Below are 24,739 nucleotides of genomic sequence, written 5' to 3' on the forward strand. Positions count from 1 at the left end.
GCCATGTTTCTGGTCACAACCATCCACTCCAGATTGTGGACCATAAATTGTTTGTTTGTCGTAAACTTTGTATACCCACACCGTGGTTTTTGTGCGTTTGTGTTTTGAAAACGTTATTATTGTACGCATCCGAAACACACTGCCGACCGATCAAGTGGTGTAGGTCAAACACGGAAACGTGTCACGTGTGCGATCTACGATTCATTCATGGGTGCGCGTGACAAAACCAGCTGTTTCTGCTGCAGAAGGCATCTTGTTGGCCTCGCTTGATCCGGCGATGGTAAGTGGAATGAAAAAAAGGTAGGCGAAAAAATGTAAATAACATCTCGAACATAAATAAAAATGGAGCTTCCCCAAAAGCCGTTGAGCTGTGATTGAGTCATCTTCGTTACGGAAGAGGGGAAGAGGAATGCCGTTTGAAGGTCTGTTTTTGTTTTGAGGGAAACGGACGAAACGATGAAAATAATTGCTTTCTTGGATTGGATTTTGATTTTATGGCTTCACTCCAAAGGGAAGAGAATTATTCAATAATTGTGATCAAATTGTTACAGAATTTTAGAAATTTTAGGGATCGAATTTACGTTCTAACAACACGCCATGTGTGAGTTTCAGTTTGCAACGAATTGCAACAGCTTTACAGCAGCTGGTAGATGATTTAGATGAGTTTTTCCACCTTGAAAAATGATTTATATGCGGTTAAGCTGTCATCTATGTGTCTTTTCTTTCCTGTACATTTCCAAAAGACATTCCCTGCACGAAATTCGGCCATTCATCATTCTGGATCGAGGACTAAATCGTCGAAAACTATGGTCTGACGTATCGTACAGGTCAATGGAGGCCACATTTGTTAAAATATTTTTAGAATTTCCGGCCGCTCAGGTGGTGGCTTGATGGAAAACCCCACGGAACCCATTAGTCCGTACGCACGAGCACCACAAATGCACACCCGGGAACATTAAATCTAAGTCAAAGAACCCGATCGTCTCTTTTTTTTTCTTCGTTCGTTTCGATTTCCTCGTGCCATCAGGCATTCATCTGGAGTTCATTATTGGTTACATTTTTCACACCACGTGTTGAATGTACCGCCCTCCCTGACGTCAAACACGGCTAGTGACCCGCGGACCCGAACGGTGCTGTGTTCTCGCCCTGCCACTGCTAAAGTACATCCCCGATGTGAACAATAAAACATCTGCTCGTGAATGTTATCCTCTGGTTCGAGCATGCAAAAACACTTTTTGCAGCAAACCGTTCTGAGCAATTGGACGCTCCTACGCAAAGTTTTGCGTTACGCGATGAAGAATGATTTTTCGCAATGGCAATCGGTCGGTACGGATGGTGCCGGTGTGCCTCATTATGTCCATCAGCAGTGAGCAATTTCGCTTCTCGAGCGGACCCCCCGGGCATGTAAGCCGTACACGTCATATCCGTTTGTTTGGAGAGTTGAAAGAGTTTCCACTACGATTGCAAGAAGCTATTCCAGAAGCGTGAATAGAATGGGCGGTACATTCTACAAAAGTAAAGGTGTCATAAGAGATAAATTAATATATATATAGAATATGTCGGAATGGGGAGTTCATTTTATCCAGAAGGGTGTGTGAACGACCTCCAGTAGATCACAAAATTGTACAACGCAATGCTGGTTTACGCCTTCCATCTATTATAAACTGAGTAATCTCGGACATTTTGGAGCACCTGAACTCGGTGGGGTGTTACATTTGTCAGCACGTGGATGACACAGGGTGTATCGTTAAATTCTTTATTGAAAACCCATTGAACGTACACCAATTACTCAAGTGAAATATTTTTTAGTATACTTTCTTGCAGCATATCTTAGAAACCGTTCTACGAACAGATATTGATCGGATTCTTAGAATTTAGAACGCCATTTATGGTAACGGTTTGTCAGTAGACAAGATCGATGGAGAAAAAATAGAACAACAGTATTGATTCAATTTGTTGGAGGACACAGTGCAGTCCAAATAGTGAATATTGTGATATGTTATATTAGAAAATAAATTACTTTACTAAATATTGATTCCATGTCAACACTAGCAGAAACACCCTGTACAACGATTGATGCGTTTTTGGTGCGTGCGCGTACGTGTTGCAAACCGATGAAGAAGAACGAAGCGGAATAATCTATTTTAAGAATTATGCAACCCAAACCGGACCATACCACTGCCGAGTCGTGGCACGCAACGCGTGGCATTATGCAGAAACCGCACGGACAAACGCACAGACGCACTGGCTTCATCGCACCGGGGGGCGGCTAGTGGCAGAAGTCAGCAGATCACCATGAAACCAGAAACATACGGCTACACAGTTTCTGGTGCACGGTTTGGTAATCGCTAATCTGCTAATAGGGCACCACTTGCACTGGGTAGCAGGTGAAGCCGACGTGTCATCTTCGTCATCTTCATCATCACACGGGAGGTGAGTGACACATGAGCCAATTTGGGTACCGTCCAAGCCGGATCGTCTAATGAGAGCTAATGAAACAGCAAAGCGCTATTTACACACCAATGGTGGACACTTCCTTGTCCTGTTGCGCTGTAAGTACACGCATGTACGGAGAAAAGCTGTCAGAATAGTAAGCGTAAGATAGGACCATTTTTTCTCCATTAACTCACGTGGAGCTTTGAAAGAATTCAATGAGCTCGGTAGCTGAAGAATAACAAACAGTTTTATGATGAAATGCGTGATGAAATGGAGTACTCTCTTCGCACACAAATAGCCAACATCTTCAAAGTGGTGTTCCATCAGCAAATGTTTGCAGATGTTTGTTTGTTCTTTATTGCTTCAGATTGCATAACCCGAACGCCGTACGGCGGTTAGAAGACTGATGTGGGTCAAGCGCAAAAAGTTCTAACGTTTGTGAACGATTTCTAACGCCGCCAAGGAATGACTTGGAAAAATAACGAAATTACTGGAAAATCTTATGACCGCATCCCTCCCCCCACCACCGCTAAAGATATCCTCGTAGCAATACTGACGTTTGAAAAAGTATCTTAATGACCTTGTCCGGGTGTTTGCAGGTCTCCAGTAAACTACCGCGCACTCGACACAGTCCATTAGCGCAGTACGGCACGGCGCACAATATTCGGTGGAGACGATGATGAGTGGTATTCGCCTACAAGCGCCCCAACCGGCCGGGGCATGATTTACGTCTGCAAAACGTCTCCATCCGTTGACTAATTACCGTACCATTGGAGAGTATCAAATGTACGTGCCGGGCAGGATGAAATATTAGGTCGCAGTTTCGTATTTGTTGCACCGCGCTATATCCAAACTGCAAACGTCAGCACAACGGTGATATATCACGTACGGGGTGAAATAACGCGTTCTTACCCGGTTACCCGTACCTCATTTTTTGTTTGAAGCGTTTCTCTACAGATAGGTTTTATTGGGAGTAATTTACAGTTTCACTTGTCCAAAGTGTATGTGTGTACGTCCGTTCAAGATCAGTTCAGCTTCAAGACGGTTGCTTAGCATGGTTCTTATCATCTAACTAACTAATCATTAAGAAAGACAAACGTTCTAAAGTCAACGGTCAGTAGTAGTAGTAGCGTGACAGCTGTCAAACAGCTAGCCGATGAAGCACCACTACATATCACTTCCAGCTCCAGTCGTGGACACTAGTACGGGATGACGTTCGATAGATCGAGTCCCGGCTATTGGAGCGATAGCAGGTCGATGGTTCGCGCCCTTGTGCTAGCGAGGCCTTGATCGCTATCCTCATTGCCATCGGTAGAGTCTGCTAAAACGAGTAGAGAGAGAGAGAGAGCGAAAGATTGTGTGTGTTTGAATAAGTAACCATACGTGTGTGTGTCGATGTTTGCTTCTAACGATTAGCAGATGTTCCATTACATGCGATGATGCTTCTTAGCAATTAATATACTGGGAAGATATGTTCCGTATCAGACTCAATGGAGACGGACTTGAACCTTGAACGCATTAACCAGTAATACGCAAAGTAAAAACGAAAAAGGTTAATGTAATACTACCTGCAGCCCTATACTGTCTCGTCTCTATTGAGTCTTCCCGAATCGATCGATCCGGTACGGTGAGCATACCCTTATTAAGCACACTATTTATAGACGATCCATTCTCGAGCGGTACCGAACCTGGGGAGCATGTAAAACGACGAGTTCGCACATGATGATCCATTACCCAACGCAAATGGCTGACGTTTTTTCTTTTTCGTTGCGTTCAGATGCGTCTTCGCAAGGGGAAGCAAACCGAAGCATAGGATCCCCCATGTGTACGTGTGTGTCGTGTGCTAAGGGTAACTGAACGATAAAAATAGACATCGCCTTTAGCTCTTCACCTTTGTAGTGTGGTACGCGAACGGTACCACAAATCGACATCCCTTGTCTGCCATTATCACACCAATATGACTGGTGGTTTACTTCTTTAGGCTAAGTCTGAACTCTGTAGTACATTGAAAAGGGATTGATCTATTAATCTTTTTGGTAACACTTATCGTTCTTAGAATGACTGCGACTGTTAAGCAGTTGAGTTCTAGAAGCATATCCAGTTCAAAGTAGGTCATTCGTTTTCTCCATTCCATTCCTCTCTACTGAGCAAGAAAGGGACAGAGATTGGACAATTTTAGAGCCATTTATAACAGTTAGCAAATAGAGACTAAGCGTTGACAAGATGTTATCATCTTTATGGAAAACAACATGTTTCGTACGCCAACGCGAATACGAACGTGTGTGCATGTGTGTATTTTTTATGAAGATTAATCTTCAAAAACAAACCATCATGTAGGAAAGAGATCCCCAACGCAAGAGCTCATCTATACGCGCCCCATTCAGACTGCGCACTGTTTCAGCCCAGAAACACACCAAGAAATGTCAACTGCCATGTCTGTTGTCCTTCAAACTGATTATTTGGCCGCTCGATGTCGTCTATAATTAGTGTGCCGCTTTATTTGCCCTTCCCAGGCGACGAGGCTACCAAGCTGAACAGGGAATGTGTGTGTTTTTTTTAAATGTGGGGCTTATTTCGAAAGCAATAGATGCCAAGGAACTAAGACCTGCGAACCTACCTTAACATTGTCTGCCTTTGCTGCAGGATGGTAATGCTGGGTGTGATGATGATGATGCTGTTGGTACTGCTGTTGATGTTGCTGTTGATGCTGTCGTGAAGGTACATGCTGCTGAAGATGCTGATGATGCGTGACGACGGTGGGGAAGGTGTGCAACGGTTGGTACAGTGGTTGCAGTGGTGGCAATGAGCCTACCGGATGATACCCATTTATTGGAGGAAGTTTGCGTGTTACCAGCCGCGGACTAAACGATTCCTGCCGTTCGAGTTTGCGAGCAACACCATTCACAGGTGTTGTGACAGGTGCACGCAGCGATCCTCTTCGTGACAGTGGTCGATAGAAGTATGCTGCCTCATCCACCTTATCCAACGCATCATGGCTGCTACTACCGCTGCTGCTGAGCGTTTCATAGTCCGGTTCCTCCTGTACCTCACAGCTGTACATCGAGAACCGGTGCAGGAACTTCGGTGTGATGCGTAACGCGGACAGCACATTCATCGGCTGGAAGTGGCGGATACCGTCCTCATCCAACACAGTGTAGGCGATCTTTCCCGCCAACACTTCGTGGCTAGACTCACGCGGTATCACCGCCTGTATGCCCCGCTTAATGATGAGGAACGCTTTCGGGTACTGCTGCCGCTGACATTGACCACTCTTCAGGAAGAACTCCTCGATCGCTAGCTGATTGTTGGTGTAGAACAGCGAAAGTGGTACATCGCGCGAAGACTCAATCACGGGACGCCGGGCGGGTGCATGCGATAAAGCTCCACTCTGTCGTATGAGTTCCCGCAACTGGTCACTCTTGGTAGCGTGCGCGGGTGTTCGCTCGAGTCCATCCATTAGCTCCCGATACTCGTCATCGTCTTCAGCCAACTGTTCCATGATCAGAACACGGTTAATAATGGTGAACAGCTCATCCTCCTTGTGGAGATCACGCAAAGCGGCCGGATGTGTCAGCAGGTACTGTAAAGCTTCCGCTTCTTTAGCGTGACCAAGTGCGTGCGCAAGTCCTTCCGACTTACGGAGCAGCGTGCGTAATGCGTCATGCGAACGTGGATCTTCTACGAGCTCGACTAGTGCTGCCTGTGCTCGCTCCTGTATGCTATCTACCAATGCAGTTTGCAATATCTCCGAGATGTTCACACTGTCCTCTACCACACCGGAACTCTTCAGGCTGGTAACGATCGATTTGAACAAATTTTCGTCTTTTTTGAGCAGATTTACAAATGCCTCGGACATTCCACTATTATCGAGTAGCTCACAGAACTCCTCAATCGCTCCGGTCGGAAGCGATCCAGTACCCGGTTCAGTATCTTCGCCCATCGATTCCTCCTCCATGAGTGCCGTCAGTGTTCGTAACTTTTGATCGATGTTGTTCTTAACGATGGTACGATTAACAGCACCGAACAGGTAGTCCACTGCTTCCGGAGACTGAATGACGTGCTGCAGTTCCTCCACCGTATATTCGCCAGTGGATGCCTTGATCGCTTCCGCAATCATCTCGTACATGGAACGCTCGGGTGCGTTCGGATCGGATCCCTGAGCTTCGGTGAGGATTGAGGCTAAGCTGGAGGCAAGAGCTTCTACAACGCCGATCGATCCATTACACACCGTCTCATCTTTCGGTGCATGCGCATCACTGTACTGAAGGGATTCACGATCCACCTTCCGGCAGACCTGTTTCAACCCATCAAAGATGCTCTCCAGTACGTCCAACTTCGCACCTGGCAGACTGTTCTCAGCCAGAAACTGTTGTAAGGCTTTGCGTTCCTTCGTGCTCTCGAGTACGTAGTCTACGGCGGAAGCTTCCACCTGACGTCCGATGGGCATTCCCGACTGTGCGAGACTCTGCAGGATCGTACTATCCAGACTAACTACAAGCGTGCTCTCACCCGAAACGGCTCCACCATATGCCGGTTGGCTGGGTTTCAGCAGCTTCAGCTCCTCGGGCGTTACGGTGAAACTCTGCACCGAGAACTCTTCGTCCCCATCTTCGTTGTCTTTCAGATCTGGTGCTACGAACCGTGGTCCGTCCGCTGTCTGAACGATACGGCCCGGGATAAAGGTGACGCGATTTTCCGACTCCACTACACGACCCGGCACGAACCGTGGCCCATCATCCGTGTCGACGATTTGACCCGGGACGAACTTTTCCCCATCGTCATCGGTGCTTATCACCTGACCCGGTATGAAGGTTGGTCCGACCCGCGTATTGATGATCTGTCCCGGTACAAAGCGTGGCCCGTCCGGTGTTTCCATCGTTTGGCCTGGCACAAACTTGGGACCACTCTTCGTTTCGATAATCTGACCCGGTACGAACTTCATGCCTTCAGACGTTTCAATCACCTGACCGGGAACGAATTGTTCTCCCCTATCCGTAAGTACCACCTGTCCCGGTATAAAACCATCATCTTCCGTCTTTATACCGGGTATGAACTTTGATTCGGCAAGTTGCTTTACCAGCTTGCCTGGTACCACCTTGCCCGCCGGAAGATGTTCCCGTCCGATACGCTCCGGGTAAAACTCAACCCCCGTATCGTTCTGCACCAGATGACCAAATACACACAGGGATGGTTCTTCGATCGCTAGTCGCTCACCATCCACCACCATGCCAACTGGGGATGCCTCACTGAACCGTACCGCATCGATCGTGGAAGCCAGCGCGAACGACACTTCACCTTCCGGTCCGATCGTTGTAGTACCGGGCATAAACACATCACCATGCTTCGTGTGAACGATCTGTCCCTCGACAAACTTGGACCCTTCCTTCGTTTCGATGTTAACACCCGGCACAAACCGTCCACTACCATCAACGATACCGGGCACGAACGAATCACCGACGTACTGTCCCGGCACAAATCGTGCCCCTTCGGCAGTGACGATCGTTTTACCGGGCACGAAACGATCCGCTCCACCGACGATACCAACCGTCTGTCCCGGCACAAACACTAGCTCACCATTACCGTCTGGATTCGGTACGTTTTGGCCAGGGATGAAACGTTCCCGACCCTGCACGGTAATTGTCTGGCCGGGCACGAACCGTAATCCATCCGGTGTTTCGATCGCTTGACCCGGCACAAACTGTCCCGTACGTTCGTCCACAACACCTGCGATGAACTTACTCACACCTTCCGGTGTTACAATCGTTTGTCCCTGCACGAAACGTGGCTCACCGTTCACTGACAGCACCTGACCACACACGAACCCTTGCCCTTCGATCACTTTCCCTGCGACGAATGTTGCCGATGGTTGTTTTCCTGCCCGGACCGTCGTTACCTCACCGGGGATGAATTGGATCGCACCATCATGTCCGGTGATGGTAACACCGGGTATAAACTCAAGCTCACCGGAAGAACTTCCCGAGCTGGGGAATGATTGACCGGGTATGAACGTTGGCTTACCACCGACCATTACCATCTGTCCGGGAACGAATACGGATTGATGATTTACGATCAGCTTCACACCGGGCACACCATCCACTTCGGTCGGTTGTGCCTGGCTCAGGTGTGTCATGACGGAGGCAAGATCGTCTAGATGGGGCAACATTTCAGCCGATGCTGCAAGACGCTCCTCTAGCTGCGCAAGTTGACTAAGCATTTCGGGTGTTAGTGCCCCGATAGCTGCCGCTCGTTCCGGCTTCAGTTCTACCTTGGCTGGTGTGATCGTGCCAACGTACGAAGCCGCTTCCAACCCGGAACAATGCTCAAGCTGAGCTTCATCCACCGTCAGCTTCCGTGTGACGATCACCACCGGAAGTACATTGAGCGGTTTCGGCAGTGCAGTGACCGTACTGCGAACACCTTCACTTTCCGCATTCCGATCAGCTGCTTCACGTTCCAGCGTGTTCCAATCCCACGATTCAATCAGCGGTTTCACCAGATCGCCGAGTTCCGGTTCCTGCTCGAGCAGATGCTCATTCAGGCGGAGTGCCTGTAGCTTTTCCGCACGCTGGCGCTCACGCCGTTCCGCTGCCAACCGGACCGCCTTCTCGCGATGCTCCTCAATAAAGCGTTGCTCCTGCTCGATCTGTTCCTCCTCTACCCGTTCTTTACTCTCGAAAATGTTCGCGATGCTGGAGAGATTCGATTTCGCCTTCGGTTTCGGACGCTTGGCGTCCTCTTTCTCCCGCCGCTTGATCACTTCCTCCCGTGGACCTTCACCTTCGTACAGCGTGTCGGATTCGAGTGCCGTGTGCTGAAAACTTTGCAGCGGCACACTCACACTGTTACCTTTGCGTAGTTTTATCAGCAGCTTGTCGGACTCCTTCGCCAGCATCACGTCCCGCACGTCACCGTCGCGGACGGCCGCCTCGAGGCGGGCCGGAAAAACGAGCCCGAAATTGCGCTCATCCACCCGATACACGTACAGACTCTGTTCGAGCGGTTTCGTCTTCTGCTGCAGGATGGTGGTAAGATTACGCTGCGCCTCATCACTATCGTCCAGCACGGGCAGCACGTACCGAAACGCACACAGCACCTCGTGCCGTCGGTTACCGTACGCACCCGGCTGGTAGTGGTGTGGTTCAAGCTCGGCCGACACATTCGTCACCCGGCAGCGGTCAGTGCCGGGGGCGCGTTTCACGAGCGTCACCGGGATGAAGTGATGCGATGGCAATCCGTACGATTTACCCGTCACGCGACAGAAACGCTTTGCTGCGGCCGGCGAGATCGGTGGCAGCATTGGGAAGTAGTTGGGCTTCGGTAACGACCGACATTTGCCGGTAATGCGACAGAACGACATGGTGAAGCTGTAGGACGGCTCTTTTTTGTTTTGGCAATATAGATAAGCGTTACGATCACTGTTTTGCCTTTAGCAGTCTTTCATTCCCCTCAGTTGTAATCACAGCCCAGCAGAACTGACTCAAAAAACAGTTCCAAAAATAGCTCCAATAACTTTCATTTTCTCGTGGCAAATTAATCTTCCCGGTACGTAGTGCTTCCGTCTCAAAAATTCCTCCAAAGCGACCGGTTTGGAATTTCTTCACAGTTCCACACAAACACACACTCTTTCAAACACGTGAGTCAGAGTCGGGAAGGTTTTTCGGGGGAAACGAAAAAAACAAACGACACAACCTAACGTGCTGCGTAACACGATGCGTAACGCAATACAGTGGCCGGAATAGGTTTATTTTCGGCTAGCCCTTATGCATCCGGTAACTCTCCCTTCTACCTTCCTTTTCCGTCTTAGTTGTCACACACGAAAAATGCCAAAATGGATTGCAAAATGTAGCTAATCTGCGTATGTGTGTGTGTGTCCCGTTGGCATTTAGTTTGCTGTACGAGTCCGCTATATTCACATCGGTCACATTGGTCGCCGAAGAATCGCTCAAATGATCACTAATTTGATAGATGTTTCGTGACTTTTCGCTACTGTGAAATCGCCGCAGTGAAATAATACACAAACCATTGGCTCCCGAATAATTCACGCCCTCCCTCCCGGTAAAGATGGAGTGCGGGAAGTACTTTTGCTTATTTGTTTTCCTTCTTCTGGTTGGCTAAAAATATCTTAAATTCTTTCCAACTTTCGTACGTTCGACCTACGGCGTTTCTTGGCCGGTGCCGTCTATTGAAGCCCTCCTCTGGTGAGGCTTTCACACGGTCTTGTATTTTGCCAACAAACAAAAGTTGTAGGAGTAGAAGATGTTTTTTTCTTTTCTTTGCCAACCTTTTTGTCTCACTTGTTTCACTTTTAATTAACGCTCGCTCAACATGACAGGACGGTGTAACGTTTCGAGCATCTTTCGTTGTGTCACGCGGGTTTTTCTTTGCACTAGCCTTTTCTTGGTTTATTTTGTAGCTATTTCACATTTTCCCTCTTTTTTATCACATTTTTTCCGAGCTTTAGATAGTATTGTATCACGTGAATTTTCACTTGCTTCTTTATCGCTACCACTTGATTCACTTTGTTCACGAAGAGCGACAACTTTGCATTTCGTTGTATCGTTTTGTCTGGGGTAAACGGTCCGTACCGTCCAACCGACTCGAACTGACTGACTGGGAAACTCTGCGTGCGTGCTCTCACAAGGTGGGATTCGTTTATTTAAATATATCAAAACTTTTCCCCTTCCCAGGACACTGTTTTTGTTCGCATTCGCCTTCCAACACAGCAAAGATGCAACTCTTCGTCACATATTTCCCCACAGTAGTAAGAAGCGAGAGAACTGAGAGTTGAGCGCGCACCATTTGTGAGAGTGTTAGTCCATTGATCCTCATGGGATGGAAGAGGGATTTCCCTCTTTCAAGATCACGCGATCGCTTGCGAACGAGCACGAGAGTAGTGATTCATCGCAAGCGTTTTCTCGTGTCGAAATTCTCCCACTGCTTAAGATTTTCCATAGCAAGTTGGTAATGTTTCAGCTCACCCTCTAGCACGAGCACAGGTGAAAACGGTGTCCGATTATTCTGCTTCCAACGTCAAATGAGGCATATCCCTTCATATAGCGCCTATCATATAGCGCCTGTGCTACGGTTTTTCGTGCGAAGTGCGAAGGTGTAAAAATTACCAGCAGACCATTGCAACCGTAAAGTGGATCATGATGGATGATGATTCCCATCTCAAGGGTTGGTTTTATTTTTATGTGACGCTTCTTGCTGTATAATTTGTTGCACAGAAAGAAGAGCAAAATGGCCAACCCCGTTTATTAACCTCCGTCATGGTTACTCGTCATCGCGGAGAGTAATAACACACGTTTGATCGTGTTTTTCCGTGGATAAAAGCGTAAAAAATACTTCACCCCCCCCCCCCCCCCCCCCAAAAAACCACGTGGAATGTGGTTTGTATCTTCACGTTTGCCAAAATGTAAGCAAAGGAAGTGTCCGAATATGCAACGATCGAACAAGAACAAGCTGGAAACATGTTGGAAATAGCGAACGAGACAAAGCGAGCAAAAAGGAAGGTTGTTTGTAAACAACGTTGGTTTTGTCTGAGACATGAGTACCGCAGCTGTAATTAATCATTCACAGTTTAAATGTATGATTTTTGCACGAAATCAAGATTGAAATGGGAATGATTGACAACGAATAATCACTGCAGGCAAGCAGACAGCGCCTAGACCGGTTAAACCTTGATCTGATTTTAGGGGAAAGTAAACTTTTTTTTTCAACCCTTCCTTTCAAATGATTCAATCCAGCTGGTAATTCCAATTAGCACCCCTTTGGTCGGATTAAGACGCAGAATCTACCACCAGAATGGGTGACAGAAGAAAGAAAAACGCTCCAAATGATTTCCGCGAAATGTCACACATTATTCTTTTCCTTGCTGGTACGAGGTAAAAGTGTAAAACACGACGGGTAGCCTTGTTCCGACACTGACAGAAACAGAGAAATGATCGATGGCTTGAAATTAATCAAACTCAAGAATCGGAAAATGGCGGGTTCTTTGTAAGAAGCACTGCCAGAGAGGTGCTGAATTTTTTAAATATTATTTGTTACGTGTCTAAATGTCCGGGAAATCCGAATCGAGTTTTAAATAAACTCTATACAAACAGTTGGTGCTAGTTTCAATGTGACTTCTGAGAAATGAGAATAGAGATTTTCTTGGTTTTTAATCGAAAATCAGAAAAATCGGAAATTGAATTTTTTGAAATATTGAACTGTAAATTACAAAAGTCGTCTATGTTTTCACACAATCAGAAAAGTAAGCTACATTATAAAAAAATATAGAAACACTCAGATAGAATTACCTATTTCAATGAAACCCCTAATTTATTATCTGTTTTCCTTTCAAATTACTTCAATTCATGTTGCCGATCCATGGAAAACAAAGTCATCAAGGAAATCAAAATGGGTATTGCGACAATAAATCAATCACTCTTAACAACTTAACCATTACATCCGATTGCAGAAAATATTACCGATACAACGCCATTCATCTGTCGTCTAAATGGGTGTGGAGAAAGATCACACCATAATCGTTAACGTACCGGTGTGATTAATGATCATCGAGAAGTGGTTCATTTCGACGCTACGAATAGATATTTTTTTGCTGCTTTCCATCATGCAAATCATTACACCAAAAATATGCCAAATCCACTTGGAGTGGTAGCAAATTGTACGGTTTCGCTTTTAAAGCTTATATGTAGTGATCTTGGCAATGATACCCATTCCCTTCGGCAATAAATGAACCATCACATGAGCAAGATAAATGATCTTGGTTAGTTCCGGTTTCGATTTCACTTCTTTTTTTTTTATTCGAGCCACGTGTCGTATTGGATTACGATTCACGCCGATAGATTTACGTATGTAGCATCCCACGGATCATCCACTGCAGCTAAAGATCATGAACTCGATCAAGGTTTCTCCGACGCAAAGGTCAACCGCAGTTTTTTTGTGAGAAAAGATAAAAAACCATTGAAACTGAACGTCTCACAAACACAAAAATACGCTTCCACCTCGAACCGGAACTGAAAGACGACGACTGATGAATGTTATTTGACAGTTTGCCATCTATCTGGTAGGACTTTTCCCTCGTACTCACAATCCACGACGTTTGGGCCGACACTTGCCACTCCCGGAACTGACAGCAGGCGAAATTAATGCACGTTGCATGGCGGCGTGTGCAACTCGCCCCCAAAACGCTGATGGAGCGCATCAATGCATGCCGAGTGCTGTCCGTACAGCCCGGACTGACAGATGAGATGAGGTTGGATTAAGTGCAATCGCGGAAGCAGTGAAATGTGTGAGAGTCCGTCCATATACTGCGCCGGAGTTTTTTTTTCTCTCTTCAAAGGCATTTCAATAAGATTGGTTGGAAGGAATTTAAATTCCCTTCACACGTCTTGCGGTACGTCAGCTTTAATTTTTTGTTGCGCATTAACTTGCGAACTAATGAGCAACATCATCGCAAGAAATATTCCATGGAAGGTGCTAAATTAGCTCAATTCAGTGCGCAACTTGAGACGTAGTGAAATAAAGAATTCTCCATAAAGGATGCGTCAACCCGATAAACAAACCATAAACAGAGAGAATGTTTTCATTCGCGCTTGGTGTATGAAGTGATTCTTATTGTCTCTTTGCATTACAACAAATAGACCTTGACCGTTGCACAAAGAAAAGGGAAAGGAATGAGGGTATCAAATACGGAAAAAATTGTTTGCTGTTAAAACAAATGTTTTCGGTAGGCCGTGTATTTCCGCATGCAACCGACACATGTGCAGCATACAATGATATGGTCGAGCGCATTTTTCACTGAACAGAACAACGGCGAACCATCAATAGCATCAATCCTTTTGGCACGGTATGCTACTGTAATGTGTTCGTCCGACCGAATCGGGTCGGGTTGCACATCTGGCATGCATCATAGCGATGGACCATTCTCGCCGTTGCTTATCCCAATGAAAGGTGAAATGATCTACCGCAGCAATACGCGTGTCTGGCAGTGGATCAACTTTATGTGAAAGGAAAATGGGCTTTTCCTCTTATACCCGTCTTTGGCGGCTGCATCAGCACATCATCTTTTTGGCGGTCAATCTAGCGCTAAAGAATGTACGGAAACACTTTTTTTTGCTATTCAAAAAGGAAGGAATTTTGTTTGTGTTTCTGTTTTTGCCAAGGAATGATATTCTTTCAATGCAGAAAAGAAATAATTTCTACAAGCTACCATGCGCCTCCATCTGTTCAGAATGAGTCAGGAAGCGTTCTTTGAATCCGCGTCTGACGTGCTACTTATTTAATCGCTCAGTTCGGTGTTCGGTGTGACAAATGTTATGCCCACGCGGACAGGGACAAAGGTTTTTTTTTCAAACTGAAGCAAACTCTGGGTTGTTGTTTATGATTTATGAGATAAAAAAAGAATTCGAAAAGATTTATGATATGAAAGGAATTGAAAAAAAGTCATAAAAATGGAGTAAAGAAAATCTTTAAAAAAATTGAAACGAAACGTTTGATACACATGAGTTGAAACGGAATACGTGTGTTCAATACCCAAACTAGCCAAATGAATATACTTCTCGCTCTGCCTAACTATAAAACCTACATAAGCGAACACGCGGGCTAGTTTAATCGGCAAGGATATGAAACGGGATCCACCTCTGCTTAGGAGATTGGCAAATTTACAGATTTTTTTAATTTTTATTATTATTTTTTTATTCTTTTTTAATTTAAAGCATTATTTGAGTGAAAAGAAACTTATTGTAACAATTTCGCATGAAAATAAAAAATTTTTTTAAATTTTGCTAAATTTCCCAAAAAAATGGTAAGGGGTAAGCCTTATGAAATTTTCGGGTTGAAATTTTTTTTTTAATTTTTTTGTTATTTTTTATTCTTTTTTTAATTTAAAGCATTATTTGAGTGAAAAGAAACTTATTGTAACAATTTCGCATGAAAATAAAACAATTTTTTAAATTTTGCTAATTTGCTCAAAAAAATGGCAAGGGGTACCCCTTATGAAATTTTCGAGTTGAAAATATATTTTTTATTTTTTTGTTATTTTTTAATTCTTTTCTTCTTTTAAAACATTATTTGAGTGAAATGAAACTTATTGCAACTAATTCGCATTAAAATATATCAATTTTTTACATTTTGCTAAATTACTCAAAAAATGGTATGGAATTTGGTTCCTCGAATAACTTCTGGCACAGACATCTGAGGGCATGGTCGTCCAAGAAGAAAATGTAGCCATTGATGGCATCTATCGACCACAGGCAAAGATTGGTGATCCGTTGGATACCGACCGAGTTATAGACAAAACTTGGTGCAAAAATGAGGAAAATTTTACATTTTCTCAAACAGGGTATGGAACTTGGTTCCTCGAATAACTCCTGCCAGAGACAGCTGAGGGCATGGCTGTCCAACAAGAAAATGTAGCCATTGATGCCATCTAGCGACCACAGGCAAAGATTGGCGATCCGTTGGATACCAACCGAGTTATAGGCAAAACTTGGTGCAAAAATGAGGAAAATTTTACATTTTCTCAAACAGGGTATGGAACTTGGTTCCTCGAATAACTCCTGCCAGAGACAGCTGAGGGCATGGCCGTCCAAGAAGAAAATGTAGCCATTGATGCCATCTATCGACCACAGGAAAAGACTGGCGATCCGTTGGATACCGCCCGAGTTATAGACAAAACTTGGTGCAAAAATGAGCCTTGGAGATTGGTAAATTTATAGATTTTTTTTATTTTTTAATTTTTTGTATGCTTTTTTTAATTTAAAGCATTATTTGAGTGAAAAGAAACTTATTGTAACAATTTCGCATGAAAATAAAACAATTTTTTAAATTTTGCTAATTTGCTCAAAAAAATGGCAAGGGGTACCCCTTATGAAATTTTCGAGTTGAAAATATTTTTTTTATTTTTTTGTTATTTTGTATTCTTTTCGTCTTTGAAAACATTATTTGAGTGAAAAGAAACTTATTGTAACAATTTCGCATGAAAATGAAACATTTTTTTAAATTTTGCTAATTTGCTCAAAAAAATGGCAAGGGGTACCCCTTATGAAATTTTCGAGTTGAAAATATTTTTTTTATTTTTTTGTTATTTTTTATTCTTATCTTCTTGTAAAACATTATTTGAGTGAAAAGAAACTTATTGCAACCAATTCGCATTAAAATAAATAAATTTATAAAATTTTACAAAATTATTAAAAAAAATGGTAAGGGGTAAGCCTTAGGAAATTTTCAAATTTTTAGATATTTTTTCTATACAGAGCGAGCAGTATATTCATTTGGATAGTTTGGGTATTGGGTATAAAACTCCTCGTGGTGAGTGAACGAAACTCGTTCAATACAACGTTTCAACTCACTATCTCCCTCTTACTCACTTTGCACATCTCTACTTTATACCAACGCACGTTTGACGTTTGCACCTGCGTCATATTCACTATCCGATGTGTCCGCCGGTCGAAAGCAATGCAAACGAACGTCTTAATCGCACGTTGATCCCCGAGAGGAAGGATGCAGTTGGACTTTGTCTGTCATCCGGAGCGATTTAAGTGTTTGAACAAGTAAAACCGCTCACGAAGGCAAACACATCATTGCAACTGATTCATGGTTGGGACTCTCTAAACGCTACGTGTAAAATGTGACGAGGCATAAATGATTTAATATTTCCCCTCAAAAATATTTTCCCTGCTATCGTTGGCGATGGATTCACATTAGTTTATACATTGGGCGGTTTTAACATTCATTTAAAACATCTTAAATTCGCATAATAAAAATAAAAAAACCCAAGTGATGATTTAAAGTTGTTCAAGAAACTAGTGGAGTTGTAAATCGTATTATTAAAAATTATTGAATATTTAATTTTTATTTTTATTATGACACCATGGAGGCGCATGGTCATTTGTAATGAAGATATTACGAATATGATTTTATCAAGTCTTTCCAATCGAAAATTCGTCATCGAATGATGAAAGAATGGTAACGTATAAATCTTTAAATATTTTCAATAGGATGTACATATTTACTATATGGAAATATCTCGAAACAACAAATTATCACATCTAATCTAAAGATTATTTTCAACAAATTGTTCTTCTTGCTCATCAAAGGACTTTTCAAACCCTTGATGTTGAAACCGGATTCGGGAAAAAATCTACCAGATGTCGCTAGTGGCGTCGTGTCAACTTTGAAAGTTCAACTTGAAAACCCCACCGCAAGAGGGTGCTATATTCCGTACAATGTTAATATTCCACTCAAACTTGTCGCTTCGAATCGCCATATTTTGGTTTTCGGTTGAACTTTACCTTCTTTTTTTTGGCCCACCGTGTGTGTTTGTTGTTCACATCACACGGTATGAAATTTCCCACGAAGCGTAAGATAATTTATTTTTAAAAACACCCATCTATATCAACACCCCACCGGTGGGGGCCGGCAGACTGCCAGCGGACGAACGAACGGAAGTGTGAGAAAAGAATGTGAAAATTGTTTAATTGCGTTCACCGCGTTCGGGTAGCAATTTCGTTTTTGGCGCCGCCCGAAAATGACTTCTGAAAGGTCTGTTGCGATGGGACCTTCGGTAGTGTATCAAATACTCTCCCCCTCCCCCTTCCTTTCACTCAACAGCCAAATGTTTAGTACGATTGGTATCGGTCCAAAGGGAAATAAACAGATTCAAGTGAATATAATTGAAAAAAAAAAACGTGAAGCAACCAGGACTTACCTTAAATCCCTCGCTAGGGTTATCGTCGTCGGATTCGTTGGGATCGTTGGAGTAGCGCAGCCCAGAGGACGTCGTGTTGCATGGACGGTAGTGATAGATCGGCCTCGTCGCCAGTCGCTGTGACTCAGGACGATGGGCCGCAACACAATCGGGCTCCCGCGAACGATGCTGGGAGGGCTGTGTTGCAGTTACCGGTTCGACGGGAGACTGGGCCTGAGGTGCACGGTGCTGACGTTTCGACGGTAGAAGGATGTCTTCCTTACTATAGGACACACCGAAGTCTGTTGCCGTACGCGACAGACAGCGAGATAAATGGAAAAATAGACATTAAATTATAGCAAAATTCATCAAACCAAACGCTTAACAAATCGTTCATTATTTTTCACATGAAATGTAATTTTCTGTTCTCTTCAACAACATCGGTGGTAAAATGTCTTCATTAGTATATCGTGATTATTTACGAGCGCACCCACATTTCACGTGAACACATTTAAAAGAACCATTAGTTCCGGGGGGTTGCGTTTAGTTACTGCAATGAAACCGAAAGAGTTGATTCTGTGTTTTGTAGATTTTGTACAGTTTTTTTCACGCCACAATCACGTTTTATAACCACTTTTTTAAAGTACAAGCTTCTTTACGTCATACCACATAAACAGAAACACTTCAAACACTTGACGAAAAGGTGTTAACCGGGCCGAGAATTGATGGTACATGAATGTTTTGAGTTATTTCTCTTACATGGTGACTGGGAGCGTGAGGGAAACAGATGTGTGGATACAAAAAAAAAACACGATGACAACGAGCCAGGATCGGTTATGGATCGTAAAATTTAACGATCCTCAGCCGGGTAAATACAGCTTTGTAAATGATGGTTTAGCAAGATGGAGCGTATTTCACTTGAGTAAGACTTTCCGCAGACAACGGTTTTCAACGAAAATTTTGAAAGGGTTGATTGTAAACAATAATATAGTATTTGTTAAGTAAATCAAATAATCAGTACCATAACATTTTTGGGAAAAAAAATTAAAAAATATCTGGTGGAGACGCCTGGTGTTTTACTTTGTGAAACCATTTTATTCGATTAATTTGGATTTTTTCAAATAAAACTTTAGGCGACTAGTTACATCATTTCCATCATCTTATTTATTTATTTTTATCTTTTAATTATTTATTCCTCCACATGCAGGTATTATCACTGATTTGAACAATTGTTTCTATTTTTTTTATTTACCAAAAACACAATAGACAAAACAAAGAAGGTAAAATTGTGATGAGGTTTGCCAGAGAGCTCGATTTACGCGCCAAATGTTTTGCAACTGGCAACCCATCGGTAGAAACCAGGGCATCTTGTGCTGTTAACGTGTGGTACACGATACGCTTTGATAGAGAATCGCGATCAGGGAAACGTTTGAATGTGTTAATAAAACAGCCATAAATCACATCCATTGGCTTTAATTATAAGGAGTATCACATTCACCGAAGTGCGCTCACGCTCTGATGCAATCGCATTTAATCAACATGCACCTAATTGACACGTTGCAGCATGAGTAATACACATTCTCATAAAAGCACACAAACACATGGCTAGACTATTTGAATTGCATTTTATGATACATCTTAAGAACCATTTTCGATCCAAAGGAAAACACAAACCAAGAAAACAACTATCAACCGAAAATTAATGCAGCGTATCGTAAGGGTAGATAAATTTGTCACACGTTAAACACCGTTTAACACATTCCTGGCACTGTGTGTGTGTATGGAAGGGGGCAAAATAGATCACGCCAGGTATCGAACCGTCTTGAACCGTGAAAGCGAATGCGTCTGTCAACTGATGACTGTTTGGGAAAATGGAAAAAAAGAAAACATTCTCTAACGGTTGGGAAAGATTTGTCGAAACGATGAACATGACGAGACGATGCAGAATCGCTTGACCTTGTCAACAGAAAGTTATTTCTCGTTTGCATTTCGCGCTTTATCCTTGTGCGTGTATGAATTGTTTTTTGTGTATGTGTGGGAAGTCGGCTGCTACCTGTCAACAATAGAATTTCCTAGCGACGGGAAACGAATACATAGTAGGCGATGAACAAAACACGTGCAAACACGGTCACATTAACTATATTGGTGTAAATCTGTAACAGATCATTGTTTAGTCATCGCATGCGCACCTCATTATTGTGTGAGGTACAAACACATAAAAATCACTTTTACAACAGGTGTGGGGGAAGATAAGGTACAAGACAGAAAAGAGGCAACACATTACCAGGTTTGACATCGGCGGTCAATATTTCATCTTTCAGCGTCATGCTGACGGCAGTGCTAAGGCTAACGCCACTCGTAAGAAGCGCCCCTGGGTAGGGGAAGTTCCTAGGATGCAAGCGAAGAAAGCGGGAAAAAGGAGGGTAAACCCGGCTTAATGCCGGTCGCAAGAAGGGACTATGGCTTTACAAACTTGCCAATCGAAGGTTCAGTTCGGGAAGAGTAGAGCAACACACTCCCACACACTAACACTAACCAGGAGGGAAACTATTGCCGATAATCTTTTTGTTTTTCTTCTCTTTTCAGTGCACTAAATAAATTCACACACGCTACACGCATCAACTACACAAGCACTACTACACCACACGCGAGTATTCAATCGGAATGGCGATCGGTTTTACTTTTGCTTTATTTGTTACGCCTGATACGGGGGGAAAAAAACTATTGCACGCCGTCGAAAGGAGATACTTAAGTAATTAGAGCCATTTTTTAACATATGTAACAAAAAGGCAGATCTTAGTTCAAATTTTTACCTTAGTAATTTATAAAAAATCTTCCTAAAATACTTAATACGTTAGAATTCTTTTGCAGTATATAAATTACTTTGATTAATTTAATCAATATTAATTAAAAATATAAAGCTTGATTAATATTTGTGTGGATAATAATTTCGTAATACTTCACGTCGTTCGTAATCTGTTCAGATGATATAACCATATGCATTACAGCTCTAAAGCAAGCAACCAATCAATTAGCAAAAGCTGTTGCAACATTCCACAGTCGTTGCCAACTAAATCGATAGCAAGCAAGATGTGGCAATACGTTGCCTAAAAGCCAATAAAAACACAACCACCGAGACCGATGATCTATAGCGTCACAAGAATCAATCGGACTAACCTCAAACAATGAACTGCTGGGCGCCTAGAAGGTAGGTTAATGTGTTCGGCTTTAAATATTTAATTTTAGTTCCCAATTTACACTGCCCTTTGCGTAGCGCCTCTTTCATTTTGTGATAAGTAGCCGCTGTTCGGTTTGGGACACTCATTTCAATTACGGTTGCGCAATCGAATCCGATCGTCATCAGCTGTAATGACCATCGCGAACTAATCCGGCACAAGGTGAAACGGAATAGTTTGCACGCAAATGGTTTCGCGCGATTTTGGCCAAGAAAAACACCAATATGGGGTCACAGCGAATCGATTTGACCGAGGGTCAGGGTACGACTGCAAAAACATCAAAAGCAAAACATTGTAACGAGTTTAAGCAATTTCCGCTTTTGCTTGCCACAGCGCAGGTGAGTGAGTAGACGCTAATTTCGCACCTGGTTCACGCTGTTTGCACCCGGCGTCTAGTGCGGATCGTCTTAGTGCCGTCAAAACACCCTCACTGCCGAATGCTTGAACCAAACACATTTCTAAGCTCCACCAACGCCTACGCCGTTAGAAATGAGCTGTTTGGCAGGAACATTCCAACATTCCGCCACGTAATCTGGTGCGGAATAGTGGAACGGTGTAAAAAAACACACACACGAAAGGTAACCGACGCGGTTGTAAACAGCAACGGATCGTAAATAAACCATTCGCCGGTCATCGCGGACAGGAGAGCAACCGTAAAATGTGCTCATTTTTACATTTGCTCAACCGGCACATGTCCGGCGAGGTTGAATTAATAATCTGGCTTCCCATACGGACACACCTTTAGCGTTGGTGGACAGGTATTAATATTTTTCAAGATCAGATTTGGTCTCCGTAGCGTTTTTTTTTCATGCCGCTTTCGTACGATCGTCGAACGTCGGTCAACGGGTGAAAATGGTGCACGGTAGAAACTGTTGGTGAAAAATTTAAAGCTATGAGTAATGCAGAATCATTCGTATTTTTTGGAGGCCATTTTACACACAGCAAATTTGCTAACCTAACGATTTAGTAAGATGCGATTGATATTACGCTTTCGTCAGCTCTGTTAAATCACAAATCGTTGTTTATCCTTTTTGCAGTGATAACATTAACCGTTTATGAAAAAGGAAATCATTTCTAATTAATCTAAATTTACTCTCAAAGCAGTATTTAGTTAATTTAAAAGTGAATTAAATATAAAGTACAGCTGCTTTCCCGCGCAAACCAATGATTTTTCAAAACATATCCTTGACATCTGGTGGTGAATGCGTAATGCGTAACGTGTAACGCAATATAACCGTCAAAAAAGATTCGTTTTTTGAGAGTTTCAATTTTCTCGTTTGACGTTTATACCGAAGTTTGTGCAGTCGCAGTAAACCCTGATTCCACGGGTAAATATCATAAGTAGGCTGCACATATCTTCCATCCCAATTCATTTCCCATTTCACTTCGGAGCTTCTCAGGTAACTTTAAACCCCATTCCGTGTTGTCGATGGTCGCGAATTCTAATAAAATAATCTCAATTCTTTTTCGACCAGCGGCGCAATGCATATTACGAAGCAAGAGCGCATCGCCATCTATAAGATGCTGTTTAATGATGGTGTGATGGTAGCCGTAAAATCGCGCAAACCGGAAATGCATTGCGAGCTGAAGACGATACCGAATATCCACGTCATCCTCACAATGAAGTCACTTGTTTCGAAGCAGTACGTGAAGGAGAATTATTGCTGGAACCATTTTTACTGGACCCTGAACAACGAAGGTATTATCTATCTGCGTGGATATTTACACCTTCCGTCCCAGTTGGTTCCATCGACATTAATTAATCACCGCCGAGAAGTGCCGAAAGTTGTGGGCAACGCTGGAACGGATCGCTGCTTCCCCAGCAATCCACGTACCGAAGACGACCGTCGAGTTTACCGTCGTCTGGAAGGTCAGGTCGGATCTGCCAAAAAGCTGGATGATACCGGCGCTGGGACAAACGATCTTGTATTCCGCGGAGGATTTGGGCGAGGAAGCCAAACTAATGAAAATTAAGCTTTAACATCAAGTACAACTCATAGCAACTCGGGTCTGAAGAGTTAATAAACGTGTACTGTGCGTGAAACATTAAAAGTCTTGCTGGGATCTTTCTAGTATAACCTCAACAAAATATCCATGTTGTATTATTACAATCTTTCGGTTCAAATCTTTTTCGCTCGCTCATATTTCAGGGATTCTACGAGATGGTGGAAGTACAAGATTTACTGACGCCCTAACCTTCAAAACATGCAGTACGCGAGATATAACAAATCTTTACCGTCAAACAAAGATTATCCGATGTCAGATTGAAACCGGTCGAAGCACGCCGTGACACGCGGGGAACGTGATGCAATTGAGGTAAGTGGAAACACGCTTGCACATTTAGCAACTGTTGCCAAAAACGAAAAAAGGGTAACTTTCTGTGGTAAAAGAAAGCAACATAAACTGACCTCGCTCCCGGGGGAGTTTTCGATGGGCATACGCATGAATGAAAACAGGTTGAGTCTCTTGTCACATCTCGCAGCAAAACATCGGATCGCTTCTTCACTTATCAGCGGGTACATATGGCGCCCAAAATATCGTAAAGTTTTGTTTAGCTGTTGGTGCTTGGTACTTTTTCACACCAAATAAAATTAATACGTTTTGAAAAGTGACAAAATGCGATCCGACTGTGCAGATCGGACGGGGTTTCGCGCTATCAACGCCTTCCGCGCCACGAGTGTTTGTCGGTGGACGTACGCAAAAGGGGTAGCCAGTCTTTAGCGCTAATTATAAATTACGCAGCCTATCGCTGGCTAGCAATCAAACACCCGGTCCTAACCACTCTGCCGGTATGATACTTCCTATTCGCTTGGGATCAAAATGTTTTTTTTTGTTTCTCTATTGCTTGTTGACTGCTCTCGTGTCGTCTGGTAGTGTTGTCGTCTGTCATTGCCCGACGGATAGATTTTTTTTGGGGCGAATTTTGTTGTTTCTTGCTTTGTAGAAACTGTGCTAGTGTTGCTTCCTCGTACAGCGAGCAAGCAGCAACAACCACACTACTACACCCTCGGAATACCGTTGGCTAAAGCTAAATCGTTACTTATCTTTCCCCGCACGCATGTCCCCATAAGCGTGTCCCGCCTATCATTGCGCGTACGCGACATTGTCGCAACCCGAAGAGAAATTTCAATTTAAATTAAAATACCATGTTCTAGATTCTATAAATTGTTTGGCAAACGGTTAACAAAACCGATCCGAAGGTGCGCGCCACTCTGTGGCAGTGTTGTGTGGGACTTGTGCTCGTCGCAAGCCACGATTGTGGTGCGGCTGCTGTGCGTAAAAACCACTATGTGCGGATAATCGAACAACTGCGCGTCGGTGGTTGTGAGATGTATGCGCAAATTGATCCTCGTTTCTTTTTTCGCTTCATTTGATA

General features: G+C 43.6%; 3 protein-coding genes across 8 annotated transcripts in view; 1 reads left to right on the forward strand and 2 right to left on the reverse strand.

The window, feature by feature from the left end:
* Positions 1-20,863, reverse strand: part of LOC125769899 (obscurin) — a 55,636-nt gene extending 34,773 nt beyond the window's left edge. For all 5 annotated transcript variants that reach the window (XM_049438930.1, XM_049438926.1, XM_049438929.1 and 2 more), the window contains exons 1-2: positions 20,412-20,863; positions 18,149-18,429 (exon numbers count right to left, since the gene is read on the reverse strand). In XM_049438930.1, the coding sequence (XP_049294887.1) occupies positions 18,149-18,429; positions 20,412-20,454 (324 nt within the window). In that variant the 5' untranslated portion in view covers positions 20,455-20,863. The remainder of the gene's footprint in view (positions 1-18,148; positions 18,430-20,411) is intronic.
* On the reverse strand, positions 2,033-11,478 carry LOC125769901 (uncharacterized). 2 transcript variants are annotated; one of them, XM_049438936.1, is made up of 2 exons: positions 5,054-11,478; positions 2,033-3,757 (listed from the first exon to the last, which is right to left on the reverse strand). In XM_049438936.1, exons 1-2 carry the CDS (start codon positions 9,791-9,793, stop codon positions 3,611-3,613), a joined length of 4,887 nt encoding a protein of 1,628 aa, XP_049294893.1. In that variant the 5' UTR covers positions 9,794-11,478; the 3' UTR covers positions 2,033-3,610. The 2 variants fall into 2 exon arrangements, with proteins under 2 accessions (XP_049294893.1, XP_049294895.1); XM_049438938.1 differs by having other exon boundaries at positions 2,036-3,754.
* Positions 20,864-21,879: 1,016 nt separating the features above from the next.
* Positions 21,880-23,415, forward strand: LOC125769909 (40S ribosomal protein S10-like). Its single transcript, XM_049438960.1, has 2 exons — positions 21,880-22,763; positions 22,839-23,415. Exon 2 carries the CDS (start codon positions 22,846-22,848, stop codon positions 23,335-23,337), a length of 492 nt encoding a protein of 163 aa, XP_049294917.1. The 5' UTR covers positions 21,880-22,763; positions 22,839-22,845; the 3' UTR covers positions 23,338-23,415.
* The last annotated feature ends 1,324 nt before the right edge of the window (positions 23,416-24,739 follow it).

The sequence above is a fragment of the Anopheles funestus genome, chromosome 3RL, assembly GCF_943734845.2.
Source record: "Anopheles funestus chromosome 3RL, idAnoFuneDA-416_04, whole genome shotgun sequence".
NCBI classification, from domain to species: Eukaryota; Metazoa; Arthropoda; class Insecta; order Diptera; family Culicidae; genus Anopheles; species Anopheles funestus.

Bases quoted from the DNA above. Each gene is read 5' to 3' on its own strand.
- LOC125769909 (XM_049438960.1), top strand. From the start codon at position 22,846: ATGCATATTACGAAGCAAGAGCGCATCGCCATCTATAAGATGCTGTTT.
- LOC125769901 (XM_049438936.1), bottom strand. From the start codon at position 9,793: ATGTCGTTCTGTCGCATTACCGGCAAATGTCGGTCGTTACCGAAGCCC. The intron at 3,758-5,053 runs GTAGGTTCGCAG...TACTCGTTTTAG, and splicing joins CAAAGGCAGACAATGTTAAG to CAGACTCTACCGATGGCAAT.